This window comes from Strongylocentrotus purpuratus, unplaced genomic scaffold (genome assembly GCF_000002235.5).
Source record: "Strongylocentrotus purpuratus isolate Spur 01 unplaced genomic scaffold, Spur_5.0 spur5_scaffold_18, whole genome shotgun sequence".
NCBI classification, from domain to species: Eukaryota; Metazoa; Echinodermata; class Echinoidea; order Camarodonta; family Strongylocentrotidae; genus Strongylocentrotus; species Strongylocentrotus purpuratus.
The window spans coordinates 4,769,518-4,785,364 of record NW_022145603.1 but is presented as its reverse complement, the minus strand read 5'-3'; the positions used below and the strand labels follow the sequence as shown (position 1 = coordinate 4,785,364).

Sequence of the window (15,847 nt, the reverse complement as noted above, 5' to 3'; positions counted from 1 at the left end):
ATTGTAATTTGTAGGTTTATTTGCATTTTCGTTTTGTTTTGTTTAATATGTAATTGTTTATCATTGTATTTTAGTTGTTATAGTGCTTTATAGAGACTTCGGTGGTGAGCGCTTTATAAGCACCGTTATTATTATTATTATTATTTAAGGTCAGTTAAGAAAGATCTGTATATTGCACCTGTGTACCAATGCAATCAAGATTATTGTACACTTTAAGTTGAAATGTTGCTTTATTGTGACAGTCCCCAGATGGTTTATGTATGTAGATTTATTGTATGATAGCCTTACTGAAATACTCTATTTTCCATATGGAATATTAAAGGAATATTTGTTGCAGCGGTTTTTAAACTTAAGTTCCGCTTATGTAAATTGTATTTCCAGAGAGATTTGGAAATCTGTATCAAATGCTTCCAAACTAGTACAGGTGTCGTGGACGAGTGGATATGTCACCGGACTGTGGATCACAAGGTTCCAGTTAAAGTCCCACCGCGGCACTCATGTCCTTTGGCAAGACATTGATCTACATTTGCCACTCTCAACCCAGGTTCTTAATGGGTACCCGGTAGGATGCGAAAGCTAATGTGGTTAGATTAGCAAGTTTGCGGTTGTAAAAAATGACGCCTGGCTGGAATGCTCCGCAGGGAGTGGAGAATGTGCATACATTGTGTGCGGGTAAGCCTGAATCCGATAACCTGGGTAGTAATATATGATTGCAGGGCCCTCAGGGAGAACAGTATGAATACTGATGAGGCTACCCTGGGTAAACAAGACATATTATTATTATTATTATAATTATTATAAATGAAATCCAAAATGTGCATAACAAAGTTAACATCACATTCACTGAGATGCATGACTCATGTTATGGGCTAAAGTTAGAATGATTTTTTTTCTTACTCCGTTTCATGAAATGATTGAGATAATGGTATAGGTAGCAAGATATTCTGTGAATATTTTGGGTCGAGACATGGCCACATTGGCCAATTACAAACAGCTTTGTTTCAATACTTGTTTATTTTCTTTGACATAAGCTAGAGTTGGAGTTATGTTGGTAAAAAAAAAATTGTATTTTTCTACAACCTTTGAATATGATTAAACGGTGGGAATCTTTTATCTCTTCATGACAAGTATCATGTTCTAATAAGAAATCATTCCAACTGTCGAGCTGTATTCCGTTGAATGTAATCATCATTAATATTGCTAAAACAGGGTACATATTATTAAAAAACCCAAGTCTGAATTTGTATTTATTTTAAAATACCGTTAATCAGTTTTAATCATTTTATTCTTACTTGTTACACTTTTTATCGGATATCTATTTTATATATATATACATGTATAATTCTTAAAATGCAAATAAAATCTAAGGTATTGTGGTTAAGCTTTTTTGTCCTACATGTAAATTATATGCTACTGACCACATCTAAAATTTAAGTATAATATCTGATGGCCAGCAGCTTATGCCAATCTAAGGCTCACAATCTGGCAACGTACCCCCCCCCCCCCTCCCATCACCTTCATAACACCTCTGATAGATTGACACATGCAGTCATCAGCTAAAGTGATATCATGAAATATATTATATTTGTTAACAATAGACCGTTTTAAAAACATATTCAAATTGTATGCAAACTTTTTAAACTAAGGTTGTTTTTTGACAAACTGAAGGCTTGCTCGAGGCTTGCCCGACATAGCAGACTGGATTCCTGTTCATTCATTAATAACAGGTTAATGGAATAACTCATCACTATATAGGTTCCCAGGAAAGAAACATCTATTGCATTTGAATATGTAAATAAACCGTTCTATTCCATTTATATACAATGCAATATGACTTGGTAAGATATGGGAAGTACCTTCCAATTGTTCTTGTAGTCTACAACTCGGCAAGATCAGACCCTTTTCGTTTATTCACTGCTAAAATGACAGGTTTATACCTGTGCAGTTATTTCTATTACATGTAGGCCACCGTGCATTTCAAATGAAATGAGTCTCTGTGTTTTTCAATTGTTGTTTTTTAAGAAATGAAAGTGTAATGAGCATTCATGTGAGTAAGATCATGAATTATTGTAATTTCAGGGTAATTTTATAATAAATCAACAGTGGTGTATTGTGAAATAATGTTCAATGTGAAGTTATTTTGAAGTTTACTGTACCGGTATATACTATGCATGAAACAGGAAATAATTTAAACCATCATCATCATCATCATCAGTTCATACCACATTGCCCCTATTGGTTGACCTGTTGTAGTTGAGTGGTTCAATAACTTGACCTGAAATGCAAAGGTCGTGGGTGCAATCCCCGACATGGCACTAATGTCCTTTGGCAAGGTGTTAATCTACTTTTACCACTCCATACCCAAGAGAGAAATGGGGACCTGGTAGGATGGTGGAAGCCTTTGTGTTAGTAATTAAATTGCCATATACTCCCCAGGGAGTGGAGAACTGGAGATGGTGCACATTGTGTGTGAAAGAATCCAATGACCGGGGTAATAATATCTGTAAAGAGCTTAAAGATCGAGGGTGTTTCATATTAAGCTCTATAGAAATCCAGATTTTTACTATTACTATTAATTGTACCTCGATTGGTTACATTTACAACAACAAAAACAAAAAATGGGTTTGTCAAAGATAAGATAGAGGCCGTCCTACCAACTTACAAGAATTTTGGCACTCTATTATCTCCATATACATGATACAAGAAAACTTTCAAAAAATATCAAAATACTAATGAGCTTCTATCATTGGAATATATTATAAGACAACTCTTTTGCCAAGCAGATAGCTTCTAAGGGTAATTTGTGCCAAGAGTTTGTAAGAAATCTAGTAATTGCTTCACATCGTATTTCATTGTGTCATACATGTAGGCCTACATCTTACTGTATTCTTTGTATTGATGCCCTCAAGCACCCTTATTCTGAATCAATAGATTTCAGGCCCTTTTACTTGTAAAGACCTATTTCTTGGTATGCAATCTTACGCTTGTATCTATGCAAAGTGCAATTAAATAAGCAGGACAATTTCGGGAATATTCATGCAATAAGTTAATTGAAATATGTCATTATGATTAAAAAGAAAATTGAAGTTTGAATGATTATCAAAATATTAATTTAAAAAAATATGCAAAAGGTGTAGCTGTGGGGAATACAATATATATAGAGAGAGAGAGAGAGAGATATAGAGAGAAAGAGAGAGAAAGAGAGAGAGAACGAGAGAGAGAGAGAGAGAGAGAGAGAGAGAGAGAGAGAGAGAGAGAGATAGGTTTTAGTTGAGACAAGGAATTAGAGAATTGAGAACAGAAGAAAATAGGATAATGAAATTAAAAAAGAAGAATGAGGAGTAAAAGAGAAAGGAAAAGGAAAAGAGGAAAATAGGAGATCCGAGAGGAAGGAAAATAACAGGTAAAGGAGAAAAAGAAGGGAAAAAAAGTATTGAGAATAGGAAGAAAAGGAACGAATAGAGGAAAAGAAGGGAGGGGAACAGGAGGAACAGGGTGTGGAGAAAAAGAAGGGGAAAAAAGACGAACTTTGAACGACAAGTTCAAAAATGCCAATTCTTGAAAATTTCTCCAAAGAGTTCAAAGAGATTCGATCATACATGGTAGTATGTATGAAGTTTTCAAACAGCGCCATCTTACGTCACAAACACTGTCATTTCGAGATCTCGCGCGCCAAGCTTACTGTATCTGGCCGGGATTACCCGAAGTCGTGTTTTTGCTTCAAATTTCATCTAAACGTCAATAATATCACACCAAATATGGACCCTCAGAAACTAGTTGAAATTCTGCAGGGGACTATACATCCTGAATTGAGAGAAACCGCTGAGAAACAACTTGATGAAGTAAGTATTTTGCGTAGTATTGCATTCGAATTCGCTGGCCCAAAGTTGCCACACGTGTGACATGTCGGAATGAATGGAGAATGAATGAGAAAAACGAATGACGACGTAGTCGACATGCGTGTGTACTGTCTGTAGACTATGTATTCCAAGCACGCTTTCCCGTTTAGATTAGGTGCCATATTTGATCAGCCATAGGCGGAGTTATAAACCCATGGTGGTAAATCATGTAAAGCAAAAAGTGTATGTGAGTTTTCAATTTTAAAGAACCAGTGTCCTATCATGCCTATTGTCATTTAAGTCTGTGCTGTCTTGTGTTACATGCATTTCCATTTATTTTGCCATTACCAGCCCATGGCCATGATTGGTATTGGCCCAAGTAAACAGGGCTAGCATGCACTTGGCAGTAGTCTGAGCTGTAGCCTGTAGACAGAAATAACTGTCTGGTATGGATCATTCTTTAATACAACTGACATTTGTCAACATCCCCCATACACAGACGCTAACCAGCTGGTTCGAGAATGAGGATATCCTCATAAATGTGGACAAAATGCATCATAAAAAATAAGGATCGTCCAGATTTTTCACTGATGTTTTTTTCCTCTGTGCTTTGCAGGTTTTGGGTTCCCGATCAGCTCACTGGCAATACGAAAAAAGCATTCCGCGTAATAAAATACCCTCAGTTCACCGTCTACTTTATGGGTTGTCCGTCCCGAGGATTTATTGCTCGTTTAACGTGAAAGTCTCAGTACAAAATGAAATGCATCAAAAAGATCATTGCGGAATCCGTTTTTCTCAATTCCAACGAAGACAATCCTCATTTATGCGGACGATCCTTATTTTCAAACCAGCGCCCCTACTGAAAACCCTTACGGCTCTCATAACGGAGAGAAGGGGGGGGGGGGGGAGATTGAGCCGAATTTGTACCACACCCGATACAAAAACTTTCTCACCCACTTTTTCCTAATTTTCTTATCTATAAATCAGATTGAAAAAAAAAACATGTATATTTTTCTTCTACATGTACAGTATGTAGGCCTACAGTTATCAAGTTTTTATAACCTATTTCCAAAGGCTAAATTTACGGACTTACATGGACTTAATAAATTGTTTATCCAATTTGTATTTCAGGCAAATTTCTTATCAATTTCATGTGTGAATTTCTTTTTTTTTTTTAGTTACCGGTACATGTAGATATAAGGAAGCTTGAAAAAAATTGAAGAAGGCAATTACAGTAGTCCATGATATTATTTCTTTCTCACAAAAAGTCTATAAACAATAATTATTGGCAAGACTTTGCTGCCCCTACGGAGATCTAAAAACAATAATTATTGGCAAGACTTCGTTGTCCGTATCGGCAATGAAGTCTCGTCAATAATTTACACTGTAGGAGTTCCGAATCGGCAATGAAGTCTCAAAACAAAAACAAAACACATGTAACATACTGCACGAAAATAACAGTTAAACGGAGTAGGGCTGCGACATGTAGTCGAATGCTCGAGTACCCGTACGGTTGACAACTACTCATACCCGAATATTCGTAAAACGGAGTGAGAAATGCTAAACCCTTTAGATAAATGTCGTTTAACCATCGGTTAAAAGTTTTGACTCGGGCTAATGATCTACATTTACCACTCTCCACCAAGGTGTTAAATGGGTACCCGGTAGGAATGCGAAATCTAATGTGCTTAGATTAGCAAGTGTGCGCTTGTACAAATGATGCCTGGCTGGAATGCTCCCCAGGGAGTGGAGAATGTGCAAACATTGTGTGCAGGTAAGCCTAAATCTGATGACCGGGGTAAAAATACAGAACTGGGATACTGGTGGCAAAAAAAATAAATAAAAAATAAAATAAAAAAAATTCAAAAAAATTCAAAAAAATAAAAAATAAAAAATGTTTTTAAAAAAACATGGCGTCCGAATACTCGAGTATTTGCTTGTAAGCATGGGAGTGTACTCGGGTACCTCATTACACTGTTGTGCACAGCCTTAATCTGTAAAGCGCTTTGAGAGGGCCTTCGGTCCTGAAAAGCGCTTTATAAGAACTAGCTATTGTAGTCCTTAGGTGGGCATTGTCTATCTCAAGAATTTGTACAGTTGTACGATACTTTCTCCTTGTGCCATTGCTCTGCTTCGATTTCCTACACTAGCTGAATTATGAACTTCAGCCCTTAACCAAACACTACACCTACACTGTAACCCTAACTCTAAACCTTACCTGAAGCCCAATTGCAACCATCGCCCTACAGCCTATAGCTCTGTCAAAACTATTAAAGCCCAGAGCACTTGTGATAGCTCGTGATTTGTCATCCGTATGTTCACGCTGTTTCTGTTTCTCTCGCTCTCGCTAGGTTCATATTTAAAGATCGTAGGAGATGGATGTAATTTTTGGAAAAAAGTACAATTAAATGGAAGTTGTGTCATCTGTTTTGCTAGTCTTTTATGGACTTCCCTCTATGTAATTCAGATTGATACCCATAGTGATTACATCATTTTTTGGAAGGGGGATTTCCCTTATCATGGGTATTCCCCCTTCTTGTGATGATGTATCACTCGTGGAAACTTCCTAGATCAAGAATGGGTCTCTCTGATTCAGCGGCGAAATCTTACTGACTGAATTCGTTCTACCCAAACATTTACTCCAAACTCAAACTCCAAATGATTAAGTATGGTTAAGCCCTTTTAAGCACACTATTTTTTATTTAATTGCCATTCAATCTTATGATCAGTTTTCATTGATCGGGGATTGTAATTCATGTAAAATCGGCTGTGATCGGCCACCCATTTGATTATCGGTTACAGGGTTACCTTTACGTTTTTCTCTCTCTCTCTCTCTAGGTTCATAAGATCATAGGCTTCACCCCCACACTGCTATGTTCGGTGATGGAGGAGAGTCATCCGTTCCCGGTCCGTCAGGCTGGCGTCATCTATCTCAAGAACATGGTGACGCAGTTCTGGCAGCAGAGGGAGATGGAAACCCCCCTGGAACCAATCCCGTTCAGCATCCATGAGAACGATAAGAATTTCATCCGAGATAACATCATCAAGGCTATCATCTCTCTTCCAGAGCTCCTCAGGTGAACCCTTTGTATGCTCACTCACTAACACTATGAATATGACGGACAAAGAAAGCGGACAAAATATACAGTTCCTCATTCTACCCTCAATAATTGCTGTGGTAGACAAAGGAACATCCCTTCACTGTAAAAATGTGTAGAACAGGTGAATATGCATGTGACACCTTTCTACACATTTTTACATAATGGCAGTGAAGGGATGTTCCTTTGTCTACCACAGCAATTGTTGAGGGTAGAATGGGGAACTGTATATTGTGTCCTCTTTCTTTGTCCGTCATGTTCATAGTGTAAACAGCTTCGTAGAATAGACCAGTTCACGGTTAGCACATGTCCCAAATGACCCTGAATATCCACAGATCTTCAAAACATGAAGAGGTCCCACTTTGTACATTTTGAAATAATCACTCCTACAGCAATGGAGGTGCTACATGAATTGCCTTTGTTTCCCCTTTTCAAAGAATTCTTTCACCTGTGTATCATGGAGTGCACTGCTTGTGCATATTATGAATAATGATTACCGGTACATAACGTTCATGAGCACATATCCAGTATTTTTTCTCTGTGTATTTCACAGTTTGTTCTGCAATGACCTTTATCTGCTCATGCTCAGACTGCAACCGTGAACTGGCTTATCATTTTAAGTTCCTCTATTGAGCGTCTGAATAAACCTCTTTTAGATTTGATGTGCTAAACAGTGCCATGATATGGCTGTGGTTAACCGCTTCATATCTGAAAGAACCCTTCAGAGTTTACATTTTAGAAAGAGTCCCCCAAATAAATGTTTCTAATTTTTTCTCGTAATTTTTACATTGATGGATACATGTCTCTTTTATTAAACGACACCAAAATAATGCGCGCTTGGGTGAGCAAAAACGACTTTTGTGAAAATCTGCAAAACCCGGACTTGACAAGAAGTGGTATTTGTTCTCGTCATATCGGCAAAGAAGAGTGTTGGAGGTGGAAGAAAGACAAGAACAGCCATCATTGCTTTATTATTGAAGTAAAAAGGAATATACAGTAGGCTTGCGGGTGCACCATGTGAGAGAGAGAGAGAGGGAGGATTGAGGGGTCCTGAAAAGGACTCTTGAAATCTTTCTTGAGGGTGAGTAGTCCTAAAAAAGACTGTTGGTATAGTCTTGAAAAAGACTCTCTCACATAGTGCACCAGCAAGCCTACTGTATATCTACATCACCATGCAAGCCGATACTTACATGTACAAGCAGCATCTAAAAAGGAATACCGTATTTGCCGGCGTAAAGGCCGCACCGCCGTATAGGCCGCACCCCCAACTTTGACATTTCGTAGAGGAAAAAAAAAAACTACAAAAAAAAAAAAAAAAAAAAAAAAAAAAAAAAAAAAAAAAAAAAAAAAAAAAACGGACCAAACAAAATGATCGTAATTTTCTTGTAGAACACTCTTTTTTTTTTACAAACTATACCAAATTCATCAATATTCTTATAAATCAACAAGAAGATAACCTCAAAAATGATCATAATTTAGCAGATCTTCATCGACTTTTAAGCTAGTACTGTATCATACACAGATTTGGTATCCTACAATACCCCTTCCTCGATGTGCGGTGTAATCCGAAATAGCATTTTTCGACCTGCGCAGTTGCGTTGCGCGGCAGCTAGCTCCGTAAGTAACGGCCTGTGTCCCTTTGTTTACTTTTTGGCGATGCAATGGTATGGACTTAGATCTAGATCTATCGGCAGATTTTATTAGAAAAATAAGTTTTTTCGTCTTCATGTCAACTATGCAACATAAACTTGTCGGTAAGTTGTGTGGAGTTATTCTAGAATTGTCCTGTACCGTTGTCTAGTCATGCTACCGTTCCTATAGTCCCATACGTGCAAATGGACGTGATGTTTTGACCGCTGAATTTTGTTGTTGTTGTGTATACGCCGCACCCCGACTTTTTGATTTTTTCTCACCCGAAAATACTGCGGCCTTTACGCCGGAAAATACGGTAGTAAATAATTATATATTTTTGCATTCTCGGATGTTTGACTTATTTCAAATTTTATTTTATTTTGTCTCTTTTTCAGAGTTCAACTGTGTGTGTGTTTGAGCACGATGCTGAAGCAGGATTACCCAGGCAAGTGGGATGGAGTGGTGGGATCCATTGTGCAATACATTAGCTCTGATGACCCCTCTGTTTGGTTTGGAGGATTCCTCGCTGTCTATCAACTAGTAAAGAATTATGAGTGAGTCCATTGTAGAAATAGGGGTGTGCAGCATACCAGTATACAAAATAATGCCTGCGAACGAGTTCATTTTAAGATCTATCAGCACTTGAGGTGAGGCTTTAACGGCTTTGTACAGTAGGTGCAGAGACGGCCAATGAAGGAATCAATCCTCTAATGAAGGAATGAAAACATGCATCCTTTTTTTTATGCAGTGGCATGTACAAGCTTTGGCAAAAAGATTATCCAATATGCAATTTACGAAGTGGGAACAGTTACAGGTAGGTCTGTATTCTACTAATTGGCCGTGTCGGGCCAAATCTGCTAAGTGACATACATTTAACCCCCCCCCCCCCCCCCCATCATAAAAATGGAAGGGGATGGGGCAAATAACCATTAGCTATCGCGAGAAGAGGATCAGATTTATGCTCATAATGCATTAAACGACCCCCCCCCCCCCCCCCCCAATTTTTTTTGTCTTTCCTTTTCTGTTTTTATACTATGCATGTATCTTGGCTACTACATGATGATACAAGATTGCATGAATCTAAACATGTTTGATTCTTAATCTAGCTTACCAAGTCTGATGTGCCAAGTACCTGTATATGATATGAATTTGATGTTTATAGATTTCATACCAATGTTGCCCCATTTATCTTTTGTAATATTTGTCATACACCTGTACATCAGGGTTTAACTTACTTACGCAGTGGGAACTTTTAGTTCTGTACTCTTCTAATTCAGTTAAATCTGACCCTTGATCACAACTATCAATATAAATTTTAGACCTCGGACCAACTTCCTTTGCTAAACCTAATTTTGAACAAAAGCTTGAAGCCCCTCTAAAGTGTTGGGAGCCCCAAAAATTTAATGGCAAAATTCCACTTAAATTGTATCGTAATGTGAAAGAAGATATCATTACGACACATTTCTGCAAGGATTTTCAAAGCAAACGTTTTTGAAGTCTAATATTGCCTATGACAGAATACAAAATTAATGTTTTTGGCGTACAACAGAAAACCCAAATTATGTATTTTTTTATCAATATTTGTCTTCAAACAAATTTTTTTTTTTTTTTTTTTTTTTTTTTTTTTTTTGGGGGGGGGGGGGGGGGGACTTTGCAGAAGTGTGCCTTAAATGACACCCTCTTTCACATTATGGTACAATTTGAGTGAATTTTGCCATCAAATTTTTGGCTAATTTGAAGCTCCCAACACTTTTGTGGTGCTTTAAGCCCAGGTAAGGTTAGACTTTTAGTAGAGTATGGGAGTTTTACTATAACCCTTTTTTTGCCTGTCTGTTGTAGATTCAAGCAGCCTGAGGATCGAGGCCCATTGAAGGAAGCTATGAAGTGTATCTTACCATGGATGTCACAGAGGTGTGGACAGTGTCTGCCCGACGCTTCAGAACCCTCTGTACTCTTACAGAAACTCATCCTCAAAATCTTCTATGCTCTTATCCAGGTATGGTCTGGGTTTAAAGTGACTTGGTAACATTGTTGAAGGTTGATTACAAAATTGCTTAATTTTGGTATGAAATGTTACATATTTTGTTCCTTCTACTGTACTAACCCTCTAACATGCTAAAAATCCTGAAAAATTCTCAAACCACAAAGATATTAAAGGGATCGTTTAACAATGTTAAATCTGAGATACACGGCCCTACGTGTTATCAGTGTCTGTGATATGGTGTAATATTGAAGCCCTAAAAAAATTGCGCTTCAAAATGATCAAGAAGTGCCTCAAAAAAGTAATAATCTTTGAGTGACCGGTTTTACCATACTCGTTTTCCCCAATAGACTGTAGTGTTATGAAAACCGTCAGGCGAACGGTTTTCAAAATTTGTAATTCCAATCATAAATATCTTGATAATCAGACAGGCAATCGGCTTGTAAAAGTCATGGGGCTCCTGACTGACCTTAAGGTTTATAATTATCATTGCATCATGAGCTAAATCCAGAAATTTATTTCAGAATCTGAGACAAAGTTACCGGATCCCTTTAATGTTTTTCTAAGAAGGCGACACTGGTCAACACCCTGTAACAGTGATCAACAGTAAATTCTCCCAACCATTTTTGAATTTCTCTCACATTTTCAGATTATCTTTAATTGTACATCTAGCATTGAAGTCACTACCTGAGCACCACTTTCTCTCATCTGAACAATGTTACAAAGTCCCTTTAAAGGGAGAGGGTCATCAGTTTCATTAGACTTGGTGGAAATACCATAAATAGGTGTACAGTCCGCACACAGCAAGCCCGTAGGCCAATCAAGAAATACCCTTTGGTCTCTTGGAGAGTCTTTGGGTGATGCAGTTGTCAGATAAGGACTTAACCATATAGGGAAAAGGCAGAGCATTACATTTAAACCCCACTGCTCTACTTATAGCTACTTGCGCCCTCTATAAAGCAAAGAATGCCTAGTTGGCGACCATTGGTCCCCCATGGTCTCCTTTGTCTTATGTTGATTGAGAGCTGATTTGATGAAAACCACCTGCCAGTGCCAGGGAGGTCTAATCTCCCCTGGCCAAACTAGTGCAGGTAGACTTTAAGCCTGTTGGTAATAAACCTGAAGGCTATTCCTGGTGATTGACAACACCTGTATACACTGTAAACATCCGAAAGGTGTCATATTCCTTAGAGCCCACTGCTATGTGTCTTTAAATGAAAGGGCCCGTACGGACCTCAACGATAATGATAATTTACATGCATATAATGTTTTTCAGAGCCGTAAGGACATTATCTCTGTGTTTAATTTGATGAGCTGATGCCCTTCTGGCTCCAAACTGTCCTGGTGGATGTTTCACAAAACTTTTCATCAGTGACAAATGACAGTTTTTATTATAAGCTAGTGAAATCCTTGCTTTTGATTGGTTATCAGCAGAGTTGTCACTGATTTTTGTCACTTGTCATTGAAAAAAAGGCTTTGTGAAACACCCCCTGATAGTGATAAGAGTGGTCTTTTGAGGATGTTATGTATGTGTCTTGGCTACTACATGATGATACAAGTTAGCATGAATCTAAACATGTTTGATTCTCAAACTAGCTTACCAAGTCTGATGTGCCAAGTACATGTATACTATATGTATATGATGTTTATAGATTTCATACCAATGTGGCCCTTTTATCTGTTTTAATATTTTTCATCCACCTGTACATCAGGTTTAACTTTCTTAACACTCGCAAGGGTTCTTTGGGGAAATTGCTTTTGTAATATCAAGATATTTCACTGTGTTTATATTTGACTCATTGTTTGTACCATGGCTCGTTTTGAATGTACAGTGAAACCTGTCTATAAAGACCACCCAAGGGAGACAAGAAAAATGGTCTTTATAGGCAGGTGGTCTTAATGTAGAGATTCCTTTAGTACATGTTTCAATGAGAAACCATTTTCAAGGAAAACATAACATGTGGTCTCTGTAGACACGAGGTCTTTCTATACAGTTGGTTGCTAAAAGCAGATTTGACTATATACAGAGAGATCCTATTGAACTTTCCAAAGCACATTCTCTCTTCCCTTTTTTATATTTCACGATGATGCATTATTTTCCATCCTGGTACAGTACAATCTACCACAAGATCTTGTGAGCAGAGAGGTCTTCACTCAATGGATGGGGCTCATCACCGCCATCTTGGAACAGCCAATACCACCAGTAAGTCAAACTTAAAGGGACGGTATTCAATTTAAAGACATCATCTGTGGACAACTCTCCATGCCTTTTGTACATAAAATTTCACAATTTTTTAGTTTTCTTCATATTTATTTGTGTTCTTGATCCGAATTCATAACATGTGAAGTAGAATATCATTTTGCATTCTATATCTTGCTTTCAGGGGAGTAGATTATCTCAATGACAAGAAAGAAGGAAAAACATGAAATTTGATGTACAAAAGGCATGGAGAGTTGTCCACAGATGATGTCATCAAATTGAATACCGCCCTCTAGTGACTAGTCATTTCAAAAAGCTCTAACTTCCTTATTCCTTGCCCGATTTTGTTCAAATTTTCACTGATATTTTTCAAATATCTTAAACTTTACAATAAAAGTAACTTAGTATGAACGTTTTGGTTCCCTTTAACTGGGCCACATTGCACAAAACTTACCATTAAGTGGATTAGGAGACATTCAAGAAAATTGCAACACAGTGATAAAGATTAATGTTGGTTTACAGTAGGCTTGCGGGTGCACCATGTGAGAGAGAGAGGGAGGATTGAGGAGTCCTGAAAAGGACTCTCGGTAATCTTTCTTGAGGGTTTGTAGTCCTGAAAAGGACTGTTGGTTATATTTCTTAGCTTGTAGTTCTAAGGAGAACTATAGCGCTGGTTGGAGAGGATGGGTGGCGTGAGTGGCTCGACATTTCGAACAGGTTGACTATCCGTCCTCAGGAGTGGCCTACTGTATATCTACATCACCATGCAAGCCGATACTTACAAGCAGCATCTAACGTTGGCTTGTTATATATTTGCAGAGTTCATTAGAGGTTGACATAGATGACAGACCAGAGTTGCCCTGGTGGAAAGCAAAGAAATGGTCTCTTCATATTCTATCAAGGGTCTTTGAAAGGTAAGAACCCCTTTTCAACCATAGCGTATTGGGAGGGATAGGTGTGACACATGTATGCATTCATAGCCTAAATCATTGGAACACTGAATAGTTCCGTCCCACATGCATTCTCTGTTGGGAGAAATGACTAACTAATCAGAAGTAAGTTCTGGTGGCGCAACTATCTCTCCAAACTCTAAACTCTAAAGCATTTATTTAGATACTGTGTACGTGTCTTGGCTACTACATGATGATACAAGTTAGCATGAATCTAAACATGTTTGATTCTCAATCTAGCTTACCAAGTCTGATGTACCAAGCATACGATATGCATATGGTGTTTAGAGATTTCACACCAATGTGGTCCTTTATCTGTTGTAATATATGTCATACACCTGTACATCAGCCTGTGTTGTGTGTTAACATGTCCCTCCCCTGTTTCATACACACAGGCTATGTTAAGTGGAAAACACTCGTCCCTTGGAAATCATAGAAAAACGTATCCCCTTGAAAATAAGACGAGGAATAGCTGAAACTTTTGGGACGAGCAAACCAAAAGTTTGTGTAACCCCATGTCCAATTCTATGTATAGGGCATACATGTGACTTCTACTAAGATGGAGTCAATATATTCATAATTTGATGGGTTCTTATTTTGATGGTTCTAAAACCTCACAGTTTCCACTTATTCTTATGCACTACATATTGAACTTTTCTCAATAGACCAGCTTACTAACAAATTCAAATTTATGGACATTTCTTTCCTGGGAACCTAGTAACGAGGTATAGCATTAACCCGTTATTAAACTACAATACTTGGAATCCAGTCTACATACATTACTTGTAACTATGTCAGGCAAGCTTTAAGGTTGTGAAGCACAACCTTTCTTTAAACAGTTTGCATGCAATTTGAGTATGCTATAGTCAAACCTGTCTATAGTGACCGCCCAAGGGAAACAAAAAAGTGGTCTTTGTAGATGGGTTCCCTTAGTACATGTTGCAATGAGAAACTGTTTCAAAGAAAACAAAAAATGTGGTCTTTGTAGAAAGGTGGTCACTAAGGCACGTTTGACTGGTCTATTGGTTACTGGTGGTTATTTTACCCGACTGCTAAGAAAGCATAAATGCTTGTAAGTAAGCAACCAGAGGACTGACAGCCTTAAGTCTTCTCTGAGGGACCTGGTAATGAGGATTAATGCCTTACCAAAGGGCACTATTATAAATGTAATGCTTCCTGGGATAAATTTCAATAGTTTAAACATATTTGTGGCTTACACCCAATAAATAAGATCGATTGATCGATCTGTAATTGAAAAACAAGTCAGAAAAAATCTTGGAACCAGCGGGATTTGAACCAAAGGGCACTAGCGCATTGCCTTGGTTTCGAACCCTGGTCACCAGATTACGAGACCACTGCTCTACCGACTGAGCTATCGCGTCTCCTAGAGAGTTTACTTACATGATTTATGATTCCTCCAATGTATGTTTGCATCCCTGTAGGTACGGCAGTCCAGGCAACGTGACCAAGGAGTATGTCAAGTTTTCAGACTGGTATCTTAAATCATTTTCAGGTGAGTAAAAGCATTCCCCTTGGCGGATTTTGCCGTCTCTTGGTTCCAAATAGAGTGAAATATTGGTTTTGCTGTTAAGGTCGATGGTTTGTTTTGACCTGACGGCTAAGAAAGTATGTGCATACATGAGAATCCCAGCGTAAGTTTTCCTCTATGAATACACCAAGAAATGTTTCAGTTTTAGTTATAATTTAGAGTGACTATCTCACATTTGACTTTGTATCTTGGCTGCTACATGAAGATACAAGATTGCATGAATCCAAACATGTTTGATTCTCAATCTAGCTTACGAAGTCTGATGTGCCAAGCTAATACAAGTCTTTTGATCGACCTATTGCCTATACATTTTAGCTCTCCAAATCATTTAATTTGATTGTTTTCTGTTGTATTTAACAGTGAGTGTCTTGACCAATGTACTGCGCATACTGGAACAATACCGTCAGAAGAACTACTTAGCTCCTCGTGTCATGCAACTAGCACTCAACTATCTCAATACAGCGTAAGTTTATATACTGATATTAACACGTTGGCAATTCTCGCTACCCTAAATAGGTACGAAAATCTCGAAATTCGCGAGACGAGGTAATTTTCACTCTCTCGGGTCGTCACTACAACTTCCGGTATAGAGTCCCAT

The 15,847-nt window shown here is 38.0% G+C and overlaps 1 protein-coding gene across 2 annotated transcripts in view; it reads left to right on the top strand.

The window, feature by feature from the left end:
• The first annotated feature begins 3,639 nt into the window (after positions 1-3,639).
• The window catches only part of LOC586884 (importin-7), a 32,880-nt gene continuing 20,672 nt past the window's right edge, over positions 3,640-15,847 (top strand). Inside the window, exons 1-8 of one of the 2 annotated variants that reach the window (XM_030989083.1) lie at positions 3,640-3,842; positions 6,678-6,916; positions 8,965-9,123; positions 10,409-10,565; positions 12,664-12,753; positions 13,570-13,664; positions 15,143-15,213; positions 15,610-15,712. In XM_030989083.1, the coding sequence (XP_030844943.1) occupies positions 3,759-3,842; positions 6,678-6,916; positions 8,965-9,123; positions 10,409-10,565; positions 12,664-12,753; positions 13,570-13,664; positions 15,143-15,213; positions 15,610-15,712 (998 nt within the window). In that variant the 5' untranslated portion in view covers positions 3,640-3,758. The remainder of the gene's footprint in view (positions 3,843-6,677; positions 6,917-8,964; positions 9,124-10,408; positions 10,566-12,663; positions 12,754-13,569; positions 13,665-15,142; positions 15,214-15,609; positions 15,713-15,847) is intronic. The other variant, XM_030989084.1, reaches the window with a different exon arrangement.